The sequence below is a fragment of the Cygnus atratus genome, chromosome 14 (assembly GCF_013377495.2).
Source record: "Cygnus atratus isolate AKBS03 ecotype Queensland, Australia chromosome 14, CAtr_DNAZoo_HiC_assembly, whole genome shotgun sequence".
Lineage (NCBI taxonomy): Eukaryota > Metazoa > Chordata > Aves > Anseriformes > Anatidae > Cygnus > Cygnus atratus.
In genome coordinates this window covers 14054529-14077353 of record NC_066375.1, presented here as the reverse complement: position 1 = coordinate 14077353, position 22825 = coordinate 14054529, and the positions used below count along the sequence as shown (strand labels likewise).

Here is a 22825-nt window from a genome sequence, read left to right as displayed (position 1 = left end):
CACAAACCTTGTTATTCAGGGGTTTTGCAACTCTGTGGAAAAGAAAACCAGCAACCTGGCAGAGGGAACGAAGGCTCAAAGGCGCAGATGAAAACCCAACAACCCACTGCCCATTTAGGGATTATTAGATGGGCAACCTCTTTCCTCGAGGAAAATAGCCAAAAACATCCTCCTCCTTTGGTTGGATTTTTTAAAAAGAAAACCCTCTTTTGTGTGCTTGTATTTGTGTCAGATGGGGAAAACACAGCGAGGTGAGGCGCAGACTGGAATCCTCCCTAGATACTTAAAAATAAACATCCAGCCCATTCAGAACAAAACCAGCCCACTCTGAACAAGTCGTCTGAGCGCTGCTGAAGGTGGAGCATTTGGAAGACCACATGTCAGCTGTGTGTGCCTTGTCTCATTTGTCTCATCCAAGGACTGGGTTCAGCAGGCAGAGTTGTAGAGATGCAGTACTCAGGGCTGCCTAGCTAGGTATCAGCCTGAAAAAATGAAAAAATAGGAAGAAAAAAGCCTCTCCACTTTCAATGGAGCTTCCCTTTGCAGCCTCTTGGATTCCTAAGACACGGTTTACATCCCACCTCCGCACGGTGCCGTCCAGGAGCAGGATGTGGGGCAGTTAGCCAGGTTCCCATCTGATCTGCATGGGGCTGGTGGCCACAGAGGACGTGGCGTGGCTGCTGCTGCGTGCCTTCACCCGGCCGCATCCTGCCCCCTGCTCCCAACAGTAGGCGACATGCTGCGTAAGCCTGATTTATTGCCACGTTAGCGCAGGAGCTGGTGGGCTTATAAATTACTTGGAGATCTCTTGATAACAGAGGGAGCGTGGTATAAACAGGGGAGATAATAGAGCTTGAAAATAACTTTTGGGGAAAGCAAACTTTCTGTGCTGTTAGCAGATATGTGGTGCTGGCTGTGCTGGAGGAAGAGTGCAGAGTAGCCCAGGCAGGGTATTTTTTATTGCTCTCTCTTTATGGCTGATGGGTTTTGCAGGCAGAGCAGAGTTGATAACTCCGAGTAAAAAATGCCTGCATAGCCCGTTATCCCAAGGCAGCAGGCTCGGGTTTGCGTCGGGGGTGATTTGTTTAAGCAGACTTGCAAGCAGGAGCAGGCAGCGATAAATACCCTCGGGCTTCATCAGAAAGGAGACGCTGTGGCAGCAGGGCTTTAAAGCGAAGCCGGGAGCACCAAATACATGCTCGGTGCTGCTGTTAGCAGGTACTGAGCTGTAGCAGGTACTGAGCTGGTGTGATGGGCAGCACTAAGGTAGTGCTGCAGAGCCACTTGTCTCACCTCTGGGACAGTGCCGGCAGGTTTTCGGTGTGCTTTGAGATGGCATGGCCCTGGAGAAATGCTCTTAAATGGAAAAGGCGCTTGTTAGTGAAAATCAATTAAACTCCTTAAATAGAACTGGGTCTTCCCAGGTAAGTAGATTTGAAGAGATTTATTTAAAAGTAGTAACACATCTTCAAATGGAAACTGGATCTGTCCATCTCCTGCTTCAGCAGGGTTCCTGCAGGGATGTCTTTGAGGTTCAGAAAGCTCCGCTGTGCAGCACAGTTCATGGAATTGCTTTGTTTGCCTTGCGAAACCTTACAGCAAGATCAAGGCAAAATATCTCCCATACAAAGACGATGGAAACTTTGCGTCTTATGTTTCAAATAAGTGAATTACTGATCAAAATCATCTCTGGAAAGCCCTGTTCCAGAAATAACTTGCAAGATTTTTGTAGATAAAGATATTTCTCATGTACGCGGGCAGAGGATTATGCGGGACAGACCCTAACATTGCAGGTGCTTGGTCACGGTAATGTGGGGAAAGGAAAAGGAAACTCGTTGGCAAGGTGTGTGGCTGAAATGGGTGCTCAGCTCCATGGCTGTGACTTCATAAATTGCAATTTATTTTTAGGCGAATTGCTGGCCTGCTCCAATTTTCACCCTGACTGTTCTTCCTTCAGTGTTGTCACCACAGGACCTTGCTTTATCCAAGTCCCTGGTGGTTGCATAGAGCTCCAGGGGCTGGTTCCCACAGTGCTGTGCAGGGTCAGCCTGAAGAGGCTGCACCCAGGCTGGGCATCCCCGTTGGGCATTGACTTGTGTCTGAAAGAGATCAGCCCAGAGAGACAGGGCTTCTCTCCCTCAATAACTAGCATCAGCAGGCTGGTATTCAGGAAACACACTGGAGCTGCTGTGCATTACCAGTTTCCAGTGATGCTTTGGTAGTTTCCATAAAATGGATTTGATCCTTGCCTCAAACCTGCAGACACCTCCATTCAGAGCGGAGACAGCAGGAGTGGAGGTGATCCTCAGCTGCAGGCACCTGTAGGTCCCAAATAATAGAAAACAGAAACTTGAAATGTAGGGAGGGAAGGAGACAAGTTATGCGAAGGCTTTGGCATCTGAAACAGCTAATGTCAGCCAGTCCAAAAAGTAGGCATGAAAAAATAAAAACCGCATGCAGGCTGGCAGAGAGGAAGGTAAGGCAGAAGGGAGGTATCAGCAGCACAAATATTAATTAGCTTCCCAGTGAAATGGCTCCTGCAATTCCAGAAAATCTCCTGATTGGCCTCCAGGTACTGTTAGATGAATTAACCCTCCTGTCCTTGCCCACAGCCGTTTTCTTACATCCCAGCGCTGTGTAGATGCTGCCGAATCATGGGGTGACACCTGAGCAGGTCCCTTTCCACTTGGCACCTGTCCCATGTCAGGTCACTGTTATCTTGCCAGAATAAGCAGGAGTGGGACTGGCTGCAGCTTCGTAAAAGGTTTCCAGAGGAAATGCGATAGAGGAAAAGTGGCACAGGATAATTCGATAGGGTCTCCAGTATCCTCACTGCTGAATCAGCGGAGAAATGGGAGCTGTGTGCTTTTGGAGAAGCCACCTTTCACGTGAGATAGGTGCTGGTGGCTAACAGCTGTCTCCTTGGGCAGTAGCTCCCATCTCTGTTTCCTTTGTAAATTCAGTAGAAAAAGGAGTTCTGGAAATGCTGCCCTAAACTCGTGTGCGCTGTCGGCAGTTGCCATGCTTTACCCTAGAGGGAGTTGCTTTTCTGCAGTGGGAGCAGGGACCTGTGTGTTCCTTGGACGATGTCAAGGGACTGGGATGAAAGGAGCTACCTGGGTAAACACCAGATCCCTGCTGCTGTGCTGCCACTGCAAATATTTATTTCTTTTCTGGGGAGATCGGTCTCTGGTGATCGTCTGTCTCCTCCTGACAGTGGTGTTTTAGTGAGCATCACTTGGATTTCCCATGTCTTGGGCTTTTGCTGCTGTTTTCGTGGAGGTCCCAGCGGGGCTGGCATTGAGCAGAAGAGCCAGAGATGTTACTTCGGACCCGACGGGCTTGTGCTTTAAAGCGTCACCGTAACTCCTGCGGGGGGATGACTGCCTTTTTCCAGGGTGATCTGACATGTTTCAGGGTAGTGTGTTTGGAGTTTCTTCTCTTTACTGCTGCAGAACAGCAGGCCACACAGGTTCACGGCTGGAGCATGTGCCCCAGAAAGACGTGCCCGCTGATGGAGGGAAGGAGAGAAAAGGTCAGGACTGTTTCGAATTCGGCATTTTTTTCAGGCTACATGGGTATCATTTGAAGAGACGAACAAATTGCTTTAACGTATTTTTAGTGGGGCGTGTGCGTAGCTTTTGTCCCAGAGCACCCTGCAGGGAGGACTGCCCTGGTTTCCACCTCAGCCTGCTGGTGTGGCCAGCCCGGGCTCCTCCGCTGCTGTGTGCCAAAAAGGGCGCAGCAGCTGCTCGAGCCAGGCACGTATTTGGGGCCATGCGGCCAGCAGCACCCTGGGATGGGCAGCAGGGCAGGGGCAGCCCTATTGTTGTTGTTTTTGCCTTTTGTAGAGATGCCCGCACGTTTTGCAAAGGCACTCCCTGTTGTTTGGGGGCAGTTGTTTGCTGCTTCTGGGTCTGCTTCAAAATCGCCTCCTTCGTGGCTCCTGGTGCAGGCGATGTGTGCTTGGGCTCAGGGGTTTCTGTGCTGCTGCCGTGCTGGGGACCAGGTTTGCTTTTTGAGTGTGTTTTGAGCTGCAGAGACTTTGCATTTTATTCTCCAGGTTTTGTTTTTTGAATGCATGTTTCAACTGTTCAGAAGTGCTAAGAGACAACTACTTGCAGCAGTCTGAATTGCTGGATAGTTTTCATTCCTGCATATCAGGGCAGTTTATTTCAGCTTGAGTATTTTCTCCCTAATGAAAAGAATTTTTTTGTTGTTGTTAAGTTAGCAAAGGCAGTTGTAGTATGGCAAGCTCCCCGAATCCAACTGCTGGCATTGCGGATCCAGGATTTCAGAGGTTGACTGAGGCTGTTTTGCAAAGCCTTGTTACTGTTTTCTTTGCAGCAGTATCCATGCCATGAGGGAGGGCTGCTCTGGTGATGGCAGGGGGACACAAGCATGAATCTACTTCCAAAAAATACATCCTGGTGCTAGCAGCAAGGAGCAGTGGCAGTAGCACAGAGCCATGGGTCACTCGTGGCTCCTGCAGAGCCTGAAGCATGTTGCCACTGATCAGCCAGGAGCTTCAGCTTGCTGAAGTGACAGTGCTTCTGTTGTCTCCCATGGCTAAGGTGACAGTGCCACACTTTGTCTTGCTCACAAGTCCCATGGGACCCACTTGCAGTGATGTCCATGGCGCTCTGAAAGCCAATGCAGTTGGTCTGAGCTGGGAATGCAGAGTGTGTGGTGAATTAATGAATACCGAAACTTCCTCCTGAGTAGAGAGTGCACCCTGTGGAAGGCACGGTGGGAAGGTGGGAAATAGTTTTGGGTTTTGTTTTGCCCTCATTGAACTTGCAGGTGTCGGAAATAACTGTGGTGAAGCTGCAACAATGGGAGCTTAGCTATTCCCCAGCAAAACCATCTGGGGAATAATTAAAGCAGGAGATTTCAGTGCTAAAGGGGAGTACTTTGGAAAGCTCAGGCTTGTGAAAGCAGTGATTTTTGCAGATCAGTACTGTTGGGAAACCTGTTGTAATGTAACGCGGCCTCTAGAGCCGATCCTGTCTTCTCTCCAAGGGCTGCATGGCACAGGCTGGGTTTAATCTGCATTGTGGGAAGCATCCAGAGCAATGTAAGTGCAGTGAGGTCATGGTCCTGGTGACATTTAAGGGCTTCAGCTGGCACCAGAGTTTGGGTTGCCATGATCACACCCTCTCCAGAATGGAGAACTAGAGTCACTTAACAAATTCGTATTTCAGGCTTCCACCTGCAATGTGGTGAATCTATTTTTTTTCGTAGAGAACCTAATTGCTATGAACGATGCTCTGAGCTGCAGAGCTGAGCCCCTGCAGATCCACCTGGGTGCACGGAGTCCTGCAGTGACTCAGAGCTAGCCCTTGCCTGTGACATCTCGGGGAGAGGCGATGCCAGAGGGAGGGCAACGCAGGAGGACTTGGTTTTAACGTCCCTCGCTGAGATCTTCCTTGTGCTCCGTTTTCATGAAGCAGCCCGGCTGCCACGAGCTTGTGCAGAGTCAGGTCGGACCTGTCGCCGCTGACCTTCCAGCAGGGAAGGCTCCCTCGCAAATGCTGGGCAGCAGCTGCTGGAAGGCAACTTTCTGCCAGTAACAGTGGAAGTCAGGAGGACCACCCAGTTCTGATAAGGGCAATTTAGAAAGGAAGGAGAAGATTGTGAAAAGAGGGGCAAAGGGGCACAAAGGAAGGGGGGGGGGGAGAGAACAAAATGAAGATCAAGACCGCTGTTAAAAACACTGCCTGCGAGGGAGGTCTTGATCGTGCCTTTTCTAATCTAGAGCCAGCAAGGATTGTATTAACAGCTTCAACGCCATGGAACAAATTAATCCCTGATGTAATTGAAATCGGTGAGGTCTCACAATAGGTGAGTTTGACCCAGTGGGATAGAAATAGAACAAGTATTGGAATGAAGTAGTGAAATGAAGTCACACTGTTAAGACACTGGTATTTCATTCCTAGAAACAAAGGCCAGACAAATGCAGAGAATACACGGCTCTGCTGGGCATGGTTGAAAGCTGCTCAATAATATCAAGCTTTGAAGGGATATTTCTGTGCAGGGAGGAAGTATATAGGAGAGATATAACAAGCATTAGAAAGAAAGACAAAGAAAGAAAGGAAGAAAGAAAAAGCCCTGCTTGCTCATTGACTGATTGATAGCTGTAGTAAAATTAAGACCAGTCCTGAATTTGAAGAAGAAGAAAAAATTACAACTGGAGAAAAATAAAAAGTTAAGGTCTGAATTGTGTTTCCAGAGAATCTAGTTATGGTAAAAGGCAGTGTCCTGCGGATAGCCATGTGATTGAGATATATGGGAATGGGTTGCTTTGGTTAACGGAGGTAATGGGAACTGGTCCCATGGGGAAGGAGGTTCCTTATGGTCCTGGTAGCTCAGCAAGCAGGAAGCTCAGTCTTGGTCCCTACAGCACTGCCACGCTGTGGCACAATGCAGGCTACTGTGGAGGGAAGGGTGGATGCTGGAGGGGTGGGCTTGCCCTTGCGTATGGTTGAGCTGCTGCTCTTGGTAATTGTATTAATAATGTCACTCGCGTTGTGGGCAGTGACCTGGTTTTGAATTGGTGAGAACAGGCAGGTGGAGGATGCTGCTGGTGGTGCCTGTCTGACGGAACTGCACTGCAGCATAACTTGGATGCTGAGCTTTGCTCTGGTGGCAGCGCTGGCTGGAGAGGCCTGGTCCTGCAAGCCTTCCCAACCCTTCCCTTTCCTGGTTTTACACAGTGTGGCTGTTCCTTTACATCATTAATCAAAGCTGAAACCCTGTTCTTCCCCAGACTGAACCATTTCCCTGGGTGGAACAAGTTTAAAATATCACCATCTAGCAAATGGTGCGTTTTCACAGTCCTGGCTGAGATTCAGCCCATCATCAAAAGGAGAAGCTTGGTTTTCTCGAAGGCATCATCATCTTTCTCTAGAAAGCAGCCAAGTACTCAGTGATAGGCCATAAAACATTTGCTTCCTCAGGCCCTCTCAGGTTCCATTTTTTTGGCACTTCCTCGTGGTTTTGTGCTGCACTCAGCAATATTGCCATCCGTCATCGGGTCGATGGGCACTTTGCTTGCAGATGGGCAGAGGACACCGAGGCGGGGCAGCTGGGCGGTTTGGCTGAGCCATGCTGTCTCCCCTAGGAGCTGTGTGGCTTGGAGGGATGAAGGCCCGAGGAGATTTAACATACAGCCTCTCCCAGTGTGGCAGGCAGCTCTCTGGAGACAGCGAGGCTAAAACTGCAGAGCAGCTTTTGGACCCATGTATGTGGCACCATGTCGGGCCGTGCGTCCTCCCTTCCAGGCCCCAGCCATTCTCCTCATTGTAGCCAGGGCCTGGGAGAGGGGGGCAGGAATAGAAAGGTGGAGGGGACCCATGCATATGGCAGGTGGCTGCCACAAACCACTGACACGATGCAGCTGTGAAAAGGGCCAGGGTAGGCCAGGCGTGTGCAGTGGAGAGGGCCTGTGACCGCGCTGGATGGTGGCGAGAGCGCGGTGCTGAGCACCAGGCCCTGCTGCGGGTGGGAACTGCTCTGGGGCGGGGGCTGGCGTGGGGTGTGGGCCTGGGGCGGTCGGCGAGGAGAGCGGGCGAACACGGCCGTACTTGGCTTTCTTCCTTTCCCAGCATGGCGAAATGAAGGCTGGGAGGAGAGCGGAGAAAGGGAGCAGCCTGAATGCATCACAAGGAGAAGCGCAAGGGGGAAAAGTGTTGTTCAAGCTCAAGGACGCTGTTGGTACAAGAATAAATAGACGTAAACTGGACGTAAGTACACAAGTTAGAGAATTATGACATAGAGCATTAGGAAAGTCTGTTTCTGAAATAGCCTTATAACGAAACAACCCCCCCCCCCCCCCCCCCCCCCCCAAATGGTTTATAACTCAATTTGTGAATGGGCTATGCAGTGGTGTGGCTCTTGTGAATTAAGATCGTTTGGCATTTGGGTTTTAAATAGGACATTCATGTTTTCACCAAAGAACAACAACCCCCCCACAAAAAACACCACCACAAAAAAAAAAAAAAAGTCAGATACTTTGTAAGCATCATGGGTCTTTTGTGGAGTTTGGGAGTCTTGTGTCTGTGTTGTTCGAACAACCAATTCCTTGATGCACCACGTTGCCCTTTCTTAGTGGGCATCCTGTAGGGTACATGGGCATCGTTCAAGGTGACATCTGCCAAGACTGAGAGTGACTTAGCTTTTTGCAGATTTATTTTTCAAGGAAAAGTTACTGTTCTGTGAATAGCAGAAAGAAGTCACTTTGTAAAACAACAATGAAACAAAAGTCTAAATTATTGTGTTATTGTGAAAGGTTTACATAACATTTGTGCAATCCTGGCAGTGTTGTGTCATAGCCTCTCTCCTGTTGGATGCACAGAGATTTGCTCTGAAGTGCCCTCTCCCTTTGCTTAGGTTTCCTGCATGGGGCACTTTGTTAGATTAATTTCCAAATGTGCTTCAAAGCACAAAGAAGTGGGTACGTCAAAGCAGTCCACATCCACTTATGTCTTGCTTCAAACCGGGCTGTATAATGTGAATGTAACAACATCCTGGCTGTGGATTGACTTTGCAGTTAAGAAGAAGAAAAAGCAGCAAATAAGGAGTGCATTATGTTTCGCTGTGTGTCAAAGAATGACTGTCGTGGTGAGCTAGCAAATCTCGTTGTAATTGGCATAGAGGAATTTTGCCAAAGTCATGGAAGCAAAGCGGTTTATTACTTGCCTTTGCAGACTTGAGAGAGATCTGTCTTGGATATCCTCTTGTTGACCTTATTAAGTTAACTTGCATGTGTTTAGAAGGTCACGGAGAAAATCATTAATATTAGGTTGATTTGATGGCTGAAAGGTAATAAGTATTTCCTGCTTATCAGATTGGGTTTTGAAAGGACTTTGAGTTGCTTGATTTGTTTATCTTTTGAAATCAGTAAGGCCCTCCGTGAGAGGGATTTTGTATTTCTAGTTCAGTTTGGGGAATGACATATGGTTTGCTCTCTGATGAGGCTTGGAGACTCTGTACGATAGAAAGCAAAAAATCAGGAAATTCTGAAGTCCAGCTCCCAGCTAATTTGGCCATGCTGTGGGCCTTGGACTTCTAACGCTGTAACGCTTTATGACATGAACAATAACATATTAACATTCCCTTTTACCGGAAAGCTAAAAATAGAAAATGAGGAGTGTGCAGAGGTTGGTTGAATGGAAAGCCAAATCCTGTAAACATGGTTTGGCACTGTAAGGATTTCATTGACCTTAGCGGGGCTTTGATTGCTTGCAGTTCAAAACAACGTGGTGGTGTTTTCAGAATTGTGGCATGAGCTTGTATAGGACTAACGTCACGGTGCTGCTGTCAGAGGCTTTTGTGATTCTTGACTGTTTCTTGGATTACTTAATGCTGAAACCCTAGGCAGCATCAGCAAAATTGTCTTTCCCTGCCCTCCATCTGGGATTTAACAAATATGATAGTCATTCTTTAAGCTGATGGATCGTTGTAAAGTTATTTAAAATGAAATCCAGTCATTGTTTGAAAGCCATTCCACAAAAAAAGCACTGAAAATTTCCCACTGTATTCTGTCAGAAGACAGATTAGATGTTACTTCTAGTTTCTGTGACTGTTTGAGTTGGAGTTAAGACTAAACGGACCTACCTTGAATGCTTGGGTAAGTAAAACAGAAGAAGCAAAGAGAAGGGAGAGCTGCTTATTTTCAGAAGTGCACGTGTTTCTGGTGAGGCATTTTAGATGCATCAGTTGCTTGAGGTGATGCTTTTTTTTTGAAAGGACTGTTATTTATTCCCTTGCATAAACTTCTATTTTGTCAACTGTATTTCTGGTATGCTGTTGTAGCTGTGTATTATTGCTGAAAAATGTAATGATAAATAAATGGATGTAGAACTGTTTGGAAAGGAAGAATACAAATGAAAATGAATGTGATGCTGTTAGATTTTGCAGACTATAAGCAGCAGGCAGAGAACTAGATGGAGCTAAATGACACCTGCTATTCAGAGATGCTGAAGTTGTCCTTCATAGGCAGTGAAGGTCCATACCAGTTGAATAGATTTGCAGAATAGACCACAATACAATGCCAAATAGCAACAAAATGCTGGAGGAGACAGTAATGTAAGAAATCCTTTTCTGTTCCAAGAGAATGTAAGTCATGTTCCTGGTCTGGAGCTAGAAGATGCAATCAGCTGTTGATTTTGGGGACCTCTTGTGCTGAAGTTTGGATCTGTAGGTTTGCTACTGCAGGCAGTAAGGGTATTTCAGCAGTTCTGATCTGGTGTTGCAAATTTACTTTCCTGCTGGCATGTAACACTGCTGGGTGTCCCCAGACAGCTCACATGCAGGTGCTTGGCCCAGGGCCTCATCTATGGTTTGTTGAAGCGAACGGAAAAGCAATGGTAATTTCCAGGGAGTTGGGTTATATGCTTTTTGCAGGATCTGCAGTTACAAGGTGGTTAGTGTGGATGATCAGATTAAAAGGCAAAAGCGGTCATTTTGTGTATAATGTTTTCTATGCAGTAATAACACGTTAATGGTTTTTAAAAAAAGATTTCATTTTGCATTGGTGAATACAACTTAAAGCCCTAAAGTTTTAAAGTGTGGCTAGGACTTGAAGACGTTATTTGTTTTTGTGTGGTTGTGATTGTTACAAAAAATATATTTGGGGGTGAATGGACTTGGTTTTAGGTGACTTTCTTGAGTGAGTGCTGGCGATCAGTTACTGAAGGAGGCATATGTTACTAATTTTTTTTGAGATTTATGAAGGAGAGCCACTCTTATGGTATATATAAATGGACCTTCTTATCTCAGTAAAGTTAGCTGCTTGAGGGAGTATGCTCTTTAGGGCAGGGATACTGTGAAAATGGATTGCAGCAATGATCAAATAGGTTTTATCTCATGAAATCAACACTGCATGAAATTTTATTTTAGAATATTGATACTCTTTGCTGTGGGCCAGATGCAGCCCAGGCTGGCACAGCTAATTCACTTTGGCTATGCTCCAGCAGAGCATCCTGTTTCAACAAAGTGATTAAGCATGTGCTTATCTTTAAGCACACAGCTAAATCCCAGTGATTCACTGCTTCTCTGCGTCAGGGCTTCTTGGCCAGGGGGACAGGTCAGCCACAAGGAGAGAACTTGCATCTTCACCTTCCTTTTTCAGGATTTCTTCCCCTGCCTTAGAGCTAGGCCTGTTACTAGAGAGGCAGAGTGATGCAGGCCTGGGCGGCCCTGCTGGTGGGCCTGGTGTCCCCAGCTGATCCCTGCCAGGCCAGCTGGCCCTGCTTCAGGCCACTGCTGTACTTGGATGAGCTGCTGGGTGCTGGAGTTAAGCTGCATGGCCAGCCAGGCCTTCAGTCGGGGGGAGCCCTGTTCTGGGGAGAAAGAGTTAAGAAGTGCTGTATTATCTGGTCATTGTGCTGTACCATGCAGGAAAGTTGTGACAAACGTGTTTGGAGCTGTTTGCAGCACAAGGTAGCTCCACGGATGGCCCAGAGGCCACGTGTGCACTTTGGCTATAGGCTGGGGCCTTCATGGTGCAAGTGCTTGAGCTCCAGGTGAATGCAGCTCATCTCTTCTAGTGAGAAACCTCTTAAGAAGGTTGCTTTGGCAAGTTAAAATCTCTTTCACTGAAAGACATTGTGTTAAATGTGGGGACTTGGTCGGACTGGTGACATGGGTACAGTCAGGGAGGATCAGGACCTTTGAGGCTGGTCCTAGGCCTTGTCTTGAGCAGGCCCCAGGGCTTCATCCTCGTGAATTTGTGGGAAAGGGCTTAGGGACGAAAGCTGTTAGGTATGGATGGGGAGACCAGACACAGCAAAGAAAAAGTGTGGGGATGCTGGTCCACCCCGAAGGTGTTTCAGTGCAAAGAGACAATTAAAACATGTTTTGGAAAATAGATCGCCTTTTCTATTTGAAGTTTCCAAGAAAGCAAAACAACCTTCCCTTCCCCCTACTTCAAATCCCACCTGTTTTGTTTTTTCCTAGAAAAAATGTGAAATTCATTAACATGTGGTGAAAGCAATGTAGCGACGTCATCTTGATTTAAAATCTGTTTTAAATCTTAGAATGGCGAAGCCAGAATCTTAACTGCAAATAGCCTTGCTTTTGTGGGTACAAGGCAGACTGTCGACATTATTTGAACATCTCTATTTTTAGTAGGTCAGCATCCTGTGTAACAATATTATTTGAAAAGAAAGCAAGAAGAAATGTAGGAAGAAAAAAAATAAATTAATATTATTCATGTTAGAAGCCAAATCCTGCTTGCTTTACTCAGAGGTAGCTCTGGTGACTCTAGAGAGGAAAGTGAGCAGAGCTTGGCTCAAGCAAAGGCTGAGAGCTCTGCTAGCCTCATGCCATGTCCTCTTGGCAGGTGCAAGGGCTAGGTGTGCTCTTGCTTCTTGTGCTGTTTTCTGGGAGTGGGAAATGTTGCTACTATTAATTGCGTGATTCTTGCCCATCACTTCTGTCATCCTGCTGAATGTCTGTTTAGACACAGCATCACCTTGAATCTTCTCTCTTCAGCCTATGTGTCCAGCTCCTGCAGTCTCCTTTTGACTTCTGACAGTAAAATAAGAGAGTTAAATAGGTTTCTCTCCTAGGACTTGGGATTCAAATAGCATAATCCCAGCATTTAATAAGGGTAGCAAAGGCAATCCTGTAACATCCCTGTGAACCTCATTGCTGTTGCCACCGTATTGAATATAATGTTTTTGTTTGGGTTGCTTAGTGAAGGTCTGGTGCTAAGCAGCACTGCCAGCCTGAAGTTTTCCTCCTGCTGCTGATCTGTGTGTCTACTTGCTAATTGGAAAAGCTAAAAAGTTCTTTTGAGGTTTTGACTTTTAGGGAGTATTTGACTATTTGGCTCCGAAGTACTTGCTGGTATGAGATGACAGATGTAGGAGGCTTAAGAGGGACTATTTTCTGTGCTTTGACCACTTGCTCATATGTGTTTTAGCCCAGAATGGACCTGTACAAGGATTTATTGACCCCTTTTCATTTGCATCGCCAGCTCCATCCACCCACTAATATGTCGGAACATTGTTGCTTCCAGGCTAGAAGGACAAGCATGCTATAGCTGGAATGTGTTAGGAGTAGAAGTAGTAAGTCCTGCTAGGAACAAGTGTCATTCCTTTGCTAGGAACAAGTGTCATTCCTCTGCCAGCCCCAAACCTAGGTAACATTAAATTGCCGTGTGATTCTTACTTCTTGTGGATTTCATCTCTTACGTGCAAGTGGTACATAGCATTAGAACTCATCAACAATGAGTAAGCTTTGAACATTATTTGTCATGGTCAAATTAAAAATTGTCTGTTGTATGGTAGTGTTCTTGTGTGCTTCTCAATAATATTTTGCTGCTTTTGGATTCTGAATGATTTATTATACTGTGAAGGGAGTCTGTCACCAAAATATTGTCTGTTTGTTGGATTTGTATGGGCAGCATGGTCACAGTGGTGCAAAAGCTCTCAGGGCAGATCGTGGAGTGATTTCTGGTCTTTTGTATTGTTTGGGTGTGAAGTGCTTTTGGGTGTGTGCTGCTGAACCTCCCAGTCGGGAGGGGCCTTCTTGAGAGCATCTTGGTTGCCTGGTCCCCTGACCCTGGGCAAGCTGGGATGAGTCTAAAGCAAAAGCAGGAATCCTGTGTCAGTGTTTCTTGGGAACCGTAAGTTGAGATTGGAAACAATATCTCCAGAGAAGGGCAGATGTGGCTGAGAAAGTTTCTTGTAATATTTTAAGGCTGTAGTTAACTAAGGTTAATTTAATCTATTGGCCAGAAAAAACACAGGAAGAGGCTCAAGTGCCCAGAACCCCGCTGGTAATGACCTCTCTGCTGGACGTGTCAGTTGTGCTTTTGCTGGTCCAAATGATCTCTCCCTGACTTGGAGTGGACAAAAGATGCAGCAATCGACCTTCAGCAGTGATCAGGCTTCACTAAAGCAAAGTTGGCAACAAACTTATGCTGAAGAGGGCCCACAAACAACTGGCACTTTTATCATACTAGATTTTATGCCTGTGTGTAGCTAGAATCCAGTCTACTAACGTCAGCATAAATAGGTTTTTCCCTTGACTTCTTCCCTGCCATTAATCCACGCAGCTGCTAAAGGTGAAGCACAAATTTTCTGAAATGGAATTGTCAGTCCCCTTTCTCCCATACATGTCTGCGTCACTTGGTAGGGTCTATGCATATGCAAAAGCGAGCCTAATTTATGGTCAGTGTGGCTGACCAGGATTAAATCAAAGCAAGACCGAGCAGAAGTTTTTACTCAGAAAACCCCCCACAGTTTGATTGTAAAAATCCAGGTTTGGTTTACTGTCTAGAGCCAGCTCTGGATAGAATTACATTTTGAGTGCCTGATACCACGGCCTCAACTGTCAAGTGAAGGCCAGCCAAATCTAAGTCGTCTTGCGCCATGTGCCCTTTGGCAGGTTGATGTGTAATCTTTCTATCCAAGATGCTTATTTTGTTTCATAGTTTATTCTGTTCTCTTTCTCCCCCACCCTCCCTCCCACTTTCAGATGTTTGTTGCCGAGGAGAATGTAGATTTTCGGATACATGTGGAGAACCAAACGCGAGCAAGGGACGATGTGAGCAGGAAGCAGCTCCGGCTCTATCAGCTCTACAGCAGGACAAGCGGGAAGCACATCCAAGTGCTGGGCAGGAGGATCAGTGCCAAAGGAGAAGATGGAGATAAATATGGTAAGAATATTTACTGGGATCCCCCAGACTCCAGTTCAAAAGCTTTAATTCACTATGTTGGCCTGAGAACCTCATGGGAGAAAAATGAGAAGAGCAATAAAATGCAGAGGATCACAGGGAAAAACAAAACAAAAACAAACCAGCAAACAAAAAACAACAACATAAAACCTTTTCAGATTAAGAACATGGAATTTGCAGTGCTAGAGCAGGCTGTCAGCTCAGCTCCCAGCTGCGGGCAGTTCCCACAGTACCGTAATGCCCCAGTTTATGAGTGCGTGATGGTACTTGAAGACAAAATTCTTTTTCTGCCTATCAGATGAGCTTACAGTTTGTCCAGTGTAATTCATAAATGATACTGAGGCTGGCGACTTGGAATGTTTTTTCCCAATGAACTCGGGCCCTGGGCTTAGCAACTTGGGAGATGTGGTTATGACCTGGGCTTGAGTTTGGATGAATCCCATTGCATGAATGAAGCATCATCTCATCTTTCTGGGTGTGTGTGTTTGCTTTGAGCTGAAATTAAGCAGACTTTTGAGCTTTGAGTGCTTAAGTTGAATTTTGGGGCATGTAGATCCTGCAGAAATGCAACTAACTTGCACAGGCTAGCAGCGTGTTCAACTATTTTTGTCTTGATTAGCATTATGACAGAATTAGCATTATGACAGAAATGCCTCCAGGAGAGTGTACTATGCAAAAAAAAAAAAAACAACTCTCTAATGCTGGTACATTTGGCGATGGCTTTGGCAGAGGTATTTTGCTCTAGTTGTTTTAGGCCTGAATGACTGTTGTTGGAAGGGTTTCAGGGCTGTTTTGAGAAACGGTCCTTTTTCTCTTACGGACATACAGTCTGTATGTGTCACTGCAGATGTGTTCGTATGTGTTGGCCGGTGTGCACATGTCACGTGAGGTTGACTTCATGTGCAGTGCTGGTGAGGTGGAAATGGGGTACGATGAAGGGCAGGTCAAAATATGGGAATTGTTATTCCCTCAGGGAACTTTGGACAGGATGACATACGGTCCGTGCCTGTCAGCGGGGTAGCTACTGCCACGCCAACATGTGCAGAGCTGTGCCACTGGAGGTGTCAACTAGAAAGTACCTGACTGCTGTGAAATGAGCCCCCAAAGCTGTTCTGCAAACTCACCCAGTCTCAGGAAAAGCCCTGCCATGAGGGATCTTCAACCTTGTCCTTTGTCATTCCAAAATTTTCAGAGAAAACAGGAGTCAAAGTGCCACTTGGCTGCTAATTATTGTGTCATTTTATTACATTCATTCTCTTAAGGTTTGATATGTAAACTAGTTGCTGTGTGCTAGCTGCTAGCTTCCCAGGAAGCGCTCCTGCCCGCAGTGAATGTCAGGTAACATGATGCAGTTTGCTTCTCCATGAAAGAAGGCAGCATTTACAGTGGGGTGCAGCAGGGAAGTGTGCCCGTGAGCAGCTGACAAGTGCTAATTTATGTGTCAAAGCCCATCTTGTCCCCTTCATACATATGCAATCATGTCTGAACAACAAATCCTAGCGCAGGGGAGTGCTCGTGACCAGTGGAGAAGCCGCACAATTGTAGAGCCTTACATTTCCAGTCTGAGGAGCTCCGCGGCGTGCACATTGCTGCTCGCCACCAAATCCTCTCTGCTTCTGGTTGCTGGCATCCTTCTAAAAACCTGATGTGTGCTGACTGACCGCTGAGGCCATTTGCTAACACCCCTGCCTGCTCCCTCCCCCTCTCCTACTAATAAAACTCCTTGATGTGTCAAGCTGCAAAGCCTCCCCATTTCTAGCCATGCTGAAAGGTTATGGAAATCTGTTCATCATCTTGCTTGGCACAGGAACACTTAGAGCATGATAATCGGGGAGACAGTGAGGTGGGGCATGGAGGTCCAGGATGTGACCATGCAGAGCTCCTAGCTGTGATAATGAAGGGGGGAGAGATGTCGGAGTTACTGAAGTGAGAACCATCTGTGTTACAGCCAAAACTGGATACAAAGGCAATGACACAGGATTCATTATGTGCTGGGAACCCCTCCCCCAGAGGCATTATTATGGAGTAACCTTTGATCAAGACCAGAGAGGCTTAAACCAGGTCTGGGGATCTGAACAGTTGCGAACTTTTGATCCAAATCTGTGTTGCTGGTCAGAACAGCCTCTGTAGGAGGACACCTTTCCTCTTAAGCAGCAGATGGCTGTTTTTCCTACTGCCCTTTTTCTCTTCTTTCTTCCGTTCCTGCCTTTAAGTTGGCACAGTGAGTCAGAGCTAGGCTTAGCATTTGGGAGTGCCCAGTTCCCACTCCTTTTCTTGGCTGCGCTGCCCTTGCAGGCGATGCAGTCTCCCACAGCTTTTCCCCTGTCTTACCCCTGTCCCCACGGAAAGGCAAGATCATGGTGGAGGTGATGTGAATTGATGTTGGAAGGATTACAGAGACTGAGTGTCAGCCTAGGGAAGGCTTTGAGAGGACGAGCAGGAGCCAACATCTGAGAAAAAGCAACAGATGTGGGAAAAGGTGCCTGTGGAGGTGGAACGTGAGCTGGCTCCAGCCCTGAGTTCTCCTGCCTACTCCTTCCTGAGCCGCTTTACAAACTCAGGCAGGGCTATCTTGAAACGCCTGTGCTGGGCTCCAGCTCTGCAGTGGTGGGGGACAGTTGTATCTGCTCGGACACAAGCACAGGCAATGCAGAAAGTTGCCAAACTGGAAAGCTGTGAGATGCAAGTGTTACTGGGCACGCTTACAGCTCCAAGTCTCACTGCTGCAGGGTCCAGGCTGTGAGCAGGAGGCTCAGCAGAGGTTAGGGGATGGAGAGTCTCTGTACTGGGGGTAAGATGCTGTTTTCTTGGCTTTTCAAAGTGACGCTGTGTCCTTCCAAGAACTCAGCCCAATTAAGAGAAGGTAATATTAAACAAGGGCAGTGCAGACTCGGACTTAGTGTGGGAAGTACTGCTGAGAGAGCGAGCATGGCTATGGTCCATAGTGCTCATCGTGAACAATAAGCACTAGCCAGGTTTAAGGATGGAGAGCTAATAACATTTTAGCACCTTTCTCCTCCCATACATTCACAACTGGATAAAGAACAGTGTGTCCAAGTGAAGAGATGCCTTTTATTTTTTTGCACATACAGAGCTTCCAAATGGCTGGCGTGTGAGGGTTATTCTGCCTTTGAAGGAGGGAGAGTTGGTTAGTTTTATTGCGAGGTTTTATTGACTTCTGTAAAACTTCTCACCTCTTGGTTGAAGAGAATGCCCAGAAAAGAGGGGAAGTGACAAATCTCAGGCAGTGAATTGCTCGTTTCCAGGCAGCCATCACAAGTACAGCAAAATGACTGAGCAGTCATGGCTCAGCGAGAGAGCATTCTGCAGGGCCAGGACAAGTCCAGCGGGAGGAAGCCCCCCTGAATGTTTTATCTGGGCCCGCATGTCCCATGTGCAAGGAAAAATGCAACTCTGTAATGCATAGTTTTACTGGCATAATAATTCTGGTATGTGATGTTTGGCTTGTGCATTGTTCAGGGCCAAGATCTGGCCCCATGTGTGGAATTATTAAATGGCAAATTAAGTCAGTTAATAGAATTAATTGAGTCGATGTAATCCTTTTAATCAGATGGATTTGATCCCTTCTCAGATGAATTAGAATCCATTAACAGATAAGTCAATTATTGGACTAAATTAAATCTAATAATAATGCCTGCTGCTCACAGCTACACTAATTAATCTAAATACACTTACCTATCTCCCAAGGTTGTTTTCTTTTAAGGCTTAATTGATGTTCCTAAAGTGCTCTGAGATCTTTAGATAACAGACGGATCTATGTGAGCAAAATATTATCTCTTAACAGACTATAAACTAATTAAATGACTGATCTATTTACAGATTGCATTTTTACTTTAATCTCCTCAACCTATTCAGAAGAGTTTGCACTGGCCCAGAAAAACAATATTCCTGTTATAAGCTTATTATTACTTTACAGGTTCCTAAGTGGTCCTTTCATTCAGAAAATGAAAGGGGGAAGGAGAAAAAACAACCATTAAAGTGCTGACAAAAAAAGAAAAGGACCTGGAACCTTTATATTCTACCTCCGATAAATGGTACAGATAGGGAAGAGAGGGATCAGTGACCTGAAACCTTAGATCCTTTCATTTATTTTCATTTCACAAAAGGCAGAAGACATTCTATCCTGTTTGTTCACTGTCTTTGTATCCGGTGCAGTTGGTGAGACAGAGCTCTCTTGGTTGGGTGAAGGCATTTTTTGCCTCATTTGTATTTCACAGCCATGTAATTTTTGTTTTAAAGTGTCTGCTGTTGTCCTGAGGGGCAATGTGAAGTGACAGACGTGAGGGGGATGTGCTCACCCTTTCCTTTGAGTTAACTTTTATTTAGGGCAAATACTTGGCTATCCTTAAGGTGAGGGCACGGTGTACATAGACGGGTTATTAGCTAGTGTGCTACAGGTTATCACCCACTGCTGTTTTGTCCATTGACCTGGTCTATTCCAGTTAAAAATAAATAAATAAAATCTTCTCATTTATGGGAGGCTTTGTCTGAAGATGCCCCACACGAGGGGCACAGCACACAGGTGCGGTCTCTCTCATCCTCGGCATCCCTTTGGCTACTGGCGTTTTTGGCTGCTGGATGGACTGACCCCAAGCCAGTGAGGTGCTCTCAAGGACTCCCTCCGGGTACAGGGGCTTTTAGCTCAGGACTCAACAAAATGCATGGGAAGTCCACGGAGCTGGACAAGGCACGTGTCTGCTAAGTGTCAGCACGTCTGGCATCAGGTGGGCCAAGAAGGGAAGCAAAAGCGTTGTGCGTGCACGATGAACCTTCATGTATCGCAGGTGGCGTACACGTCACTGCACCCTGTACTTTCTTTTTTGGGTGGGCAGGTCTCAAGCTCTGAAGGCTGCCACCAGCATCCTCACGTGTGCAGGGGAAGCACGGAGCTTGGGGAGATGGGTGCCTCCTCCCTGGGGCCACCCCAGGCTGGGTCATGTGCCCTGCAGCTGGCAGTCCCGCCGGCTGTTCTGCTGCAGCTTCCCAGAGATGCCAGTGGACAAGCCCATGGAGAGCGCATTACAGCTGTCTAGACATCAGCCACACTCCATCCTGCCAGAGATTTCATTTGTGGTAGAAGTGGGCTCTGTTCCATGAGGAGGTGTAATATGTGCGGAAAATATTATTATAGCAAAATAGCCTCCTTTAATTGACTCGAAATTTTGCAGGATTCCTTCCTAGGTTTGGGTAATCCTGCGCTCTCCAGAATTAATGAGCTGACATAGCACTTCTTTGGGTTTGGCAGCCTGACAGCTAATTTAGAACTCCCTAAACTCATTTCACTAATGACTCCCATTTGTTCTATCTCAAAGCCTGGAAACAAATGCAAAATACCAGTGCCATTGTCCCATCTTTAGCAAGTCATTCTTTCCCCTCAGTATATCTGGCACCTTAACAGCAAGCTGCCTTGGGAAAACTGATTAACCCTTTCCCTCCCTAGAATAGTTAAAATCAATTTTGATCCCCCTGGGAAGATCAGGAAGGAAAACTAGACTCGTGGCTGGAAGGCACAGAATTAACCTGCAAGGAAGATGGGAGATGTAGCCCAAGTAGTGGCTGAGGCTAGTTAATAGCCGTATTTCCACAAGCTCGGCATTCAGAAACCTGCTTTTCTTACCAGGAGCCAGGTATGTGGAAAAGGGCCTGTCTGGCCCAGTGTAGATGAGCCAGATAGCCTGAATGCACTGTGATTTGCCTTGTAATTTATTCAGCTGAAACATCAGGATGGCTGTTTCCTATTTAAACTACGTATTGCTGCCTCCAGTCTCTTCCCATTACAGTTTTGACATGACAACAAGACAAATAATTTTTTTAAAAGACCTTTTATCTTCTAAACCATTTATTTTCACTTACTTAGCCCGGGGGCAGAGCTGACCTCAGCGTAAGCGATGATCATTCACCATGGCAGCTGTACAGTCATATGGGTCCTGGTGATTGGCCTAAGCCTGAGAAGCCTTCGCTGTCCAGCTGCTGTGTTGTGTCTCGTTTTTTTCCTCTTGCCCAACATCCCCTGATTGCTTTTTTTTTTTTTTTTTTCTCCCCTTAAAATGTCTCCCCTCCTCATCTGGGTGGTGCAGTCAGCCAGTGGCAAAGTTCTCCTTTGAAAGCAGGCGCGGGGATGCGGGGAGCGAGGGGCGGCGGGATGAATTGAAGCGTTGCAGCCGACTCGCGGCTTTGTTGAGCCACGAACAGTGGGGCTGGAGCTGGACCTCCCAGGCTTCCCCGTGCGGCGAGGAGGCTCGGTTGCCGTCACCTTAGAGTTGACTCTGAAAGGTTCAGCAGCCATGCGAATATGTTGTAATCATCTTATACGAACCATCTGTACGTTTCAGATTTTTTTTTCTGCTCTATTCTGTGTCTGTGCCAGAAAGCTCTGCTTAGGCAAGATGAAAAGTTTTTTGGGGAAAAAAATAGAAACCTTTTGCTTTCTGATTTATGACAAGCCTATTTCAAACAATGCACGTTTTTGCTGGTTTCTTAAACTTTCGTTTTTGATAGCTGCTACCCCAAACTCCCACTGTGGCCTGTTTCACACCTGAAGTTCAGCTGCCTCTGTAGTCCCTGTTTGGTGTAAGTACCTGTAGTAGCCCTTACAGCAGAAGCTGCTGTCTGTTTTTCCTCTGACACTAAAGTGGTCTTTAATTTCCCGACTTTTGGGCCTTGAGTTGTCTTAAAGAGCCTTTACTTTCAGGGAAGAAAGAGTCGCCTTTTAGCTCTGTCTGAACTTAAAGCCCCTATAATCACTGTTTGGTGTTTGGAAAACCTAGGCCTGTTTTACAGTAAATATTAGGTGCCCAGAAATAACGAAGAGAAGTAATATAAAGGTCTGCTAATAATTTGTCATTTTTAATTTCTGTGCAGAGTGGAAAGTGAACTACAAAATGAAAAATCTTTATTTTCATGCAAGTCGTAAAAGAGTTTTTGTTAACAGTTTGTGTATATAATTCTATGCTGTGATTTAAGTGTTCCCATTAGAAATGCAGAATAGGAAATAGGATCCCATCTGTGAGCAATTTAAGAGGAAGTGAGACAATGGAGTCGATTGCTGCTTCAGTTTAGATAATCAATACAAATATTATTAGTATAGTGATTTATCTTCCTAGGCACTTTATGAAAATGTGAATGCCAGACCCTGAAGACAGGTCAATATGATATTATCTGTTCCTGCTTTGCTGTGATTACGTTTTTTCCCATGAAGCTTGAGCAGCTGCTTTGCTAAATGCTCTTCTCTGTGATGAAATAACACAAAAACAAAGTTGGGGCTTCCCTTTCTCTGTAGTAGTTCTAAATAGGCACTAGGCATATTCATGTAAAAATTACTTCTATCCAAAATTTATACATGGGGACTGTCATGTTGTTATTGGGAGATAAAGTTCTAGAAGACGTTTGCATAATTTTAAATATTTCTAGGCCATGAGTGATTGTACACAAAAGTGCTAACAGAACTCGTCTTGAGTTGATTTTAGTTGTTTTATTTTAATGTCTGTTATCAAGCACTGTATTGTGGTTTCTGAGGTTTTCCAGTATGTAAGCATCCAGACAATCATGAATTCAAGTTGGTTATTGGGACACAATTAAGAGTACACAGAGAATGGGCTAGTCGCTGCAATGTTTCTGAAGGGCTTTTTAAATTGCTTTTACTTTGCAGGGAGGAGGAAAACCTTGTAAAAAATTAAAATAAATTGACGTCTAGTAATTTTTGGCTTCCCTGTGGATGAGTATGCGTGTTGTCAAGAGGCCGGTGAGATTTGTCCTTTGTAAGAAATGTTTGGGGGAAAGGAATAATGTTGATAACCTTCATGCCTATTTAAAGAGAGGATGGGAAATTGAAAACTTGGAGCGTGAAGAGCACAGTTCTGCTTTTGAAGATAAGATGGTGTGTCACTAGGGTGCAGTTTGCAGACCGATATTCAGCAGCTTGCTTTGCCGGAGACTTAATATCAAAGGTGGGAGCAGTGTTCCTCAGCTGGAGAACCTCCACCACTGCATTCTGACCAGGTTAGGTGGTGGGGTAAAGACCTTTGCTCCTCACCTGGGAGGAAATGGCATGAATTTCATCCTCTGTCTCAACATCCTTGGGTTGTTCCTCCCTCATCTCCAACACGGGAGTTGCAA

General features: G+C 46.0%; 1 protein-coding gene across 3 annotated transcripts in view; it reads left to right on the top strand.

The window, feature by feature from the left end:
* Positions 1-22825, top strand: part of FGF18 (fibroblast growth factor 18) — a 75270-nt gene that overhangs the window by 16053 nt on the left and 36392 nt on the right. For 2 of the 3 annotated variants that reach the window (XM_035562903.2, XM_035562904.2), the window contains 2 exons: positions 7608-7745; positions 14491-14671. In XM_035562903.2, coding sequence (XP_035418796.1) covers positions 7608-7745; positions 14491-14671 — 319 coding nt within the window. The remainder of the gene's footprint in view (positions 1-7607; positions 7746-14490; positions 14672-22825) is intronic. The other variant, XM_035562905.2, reaches the window with a different exon arrangement.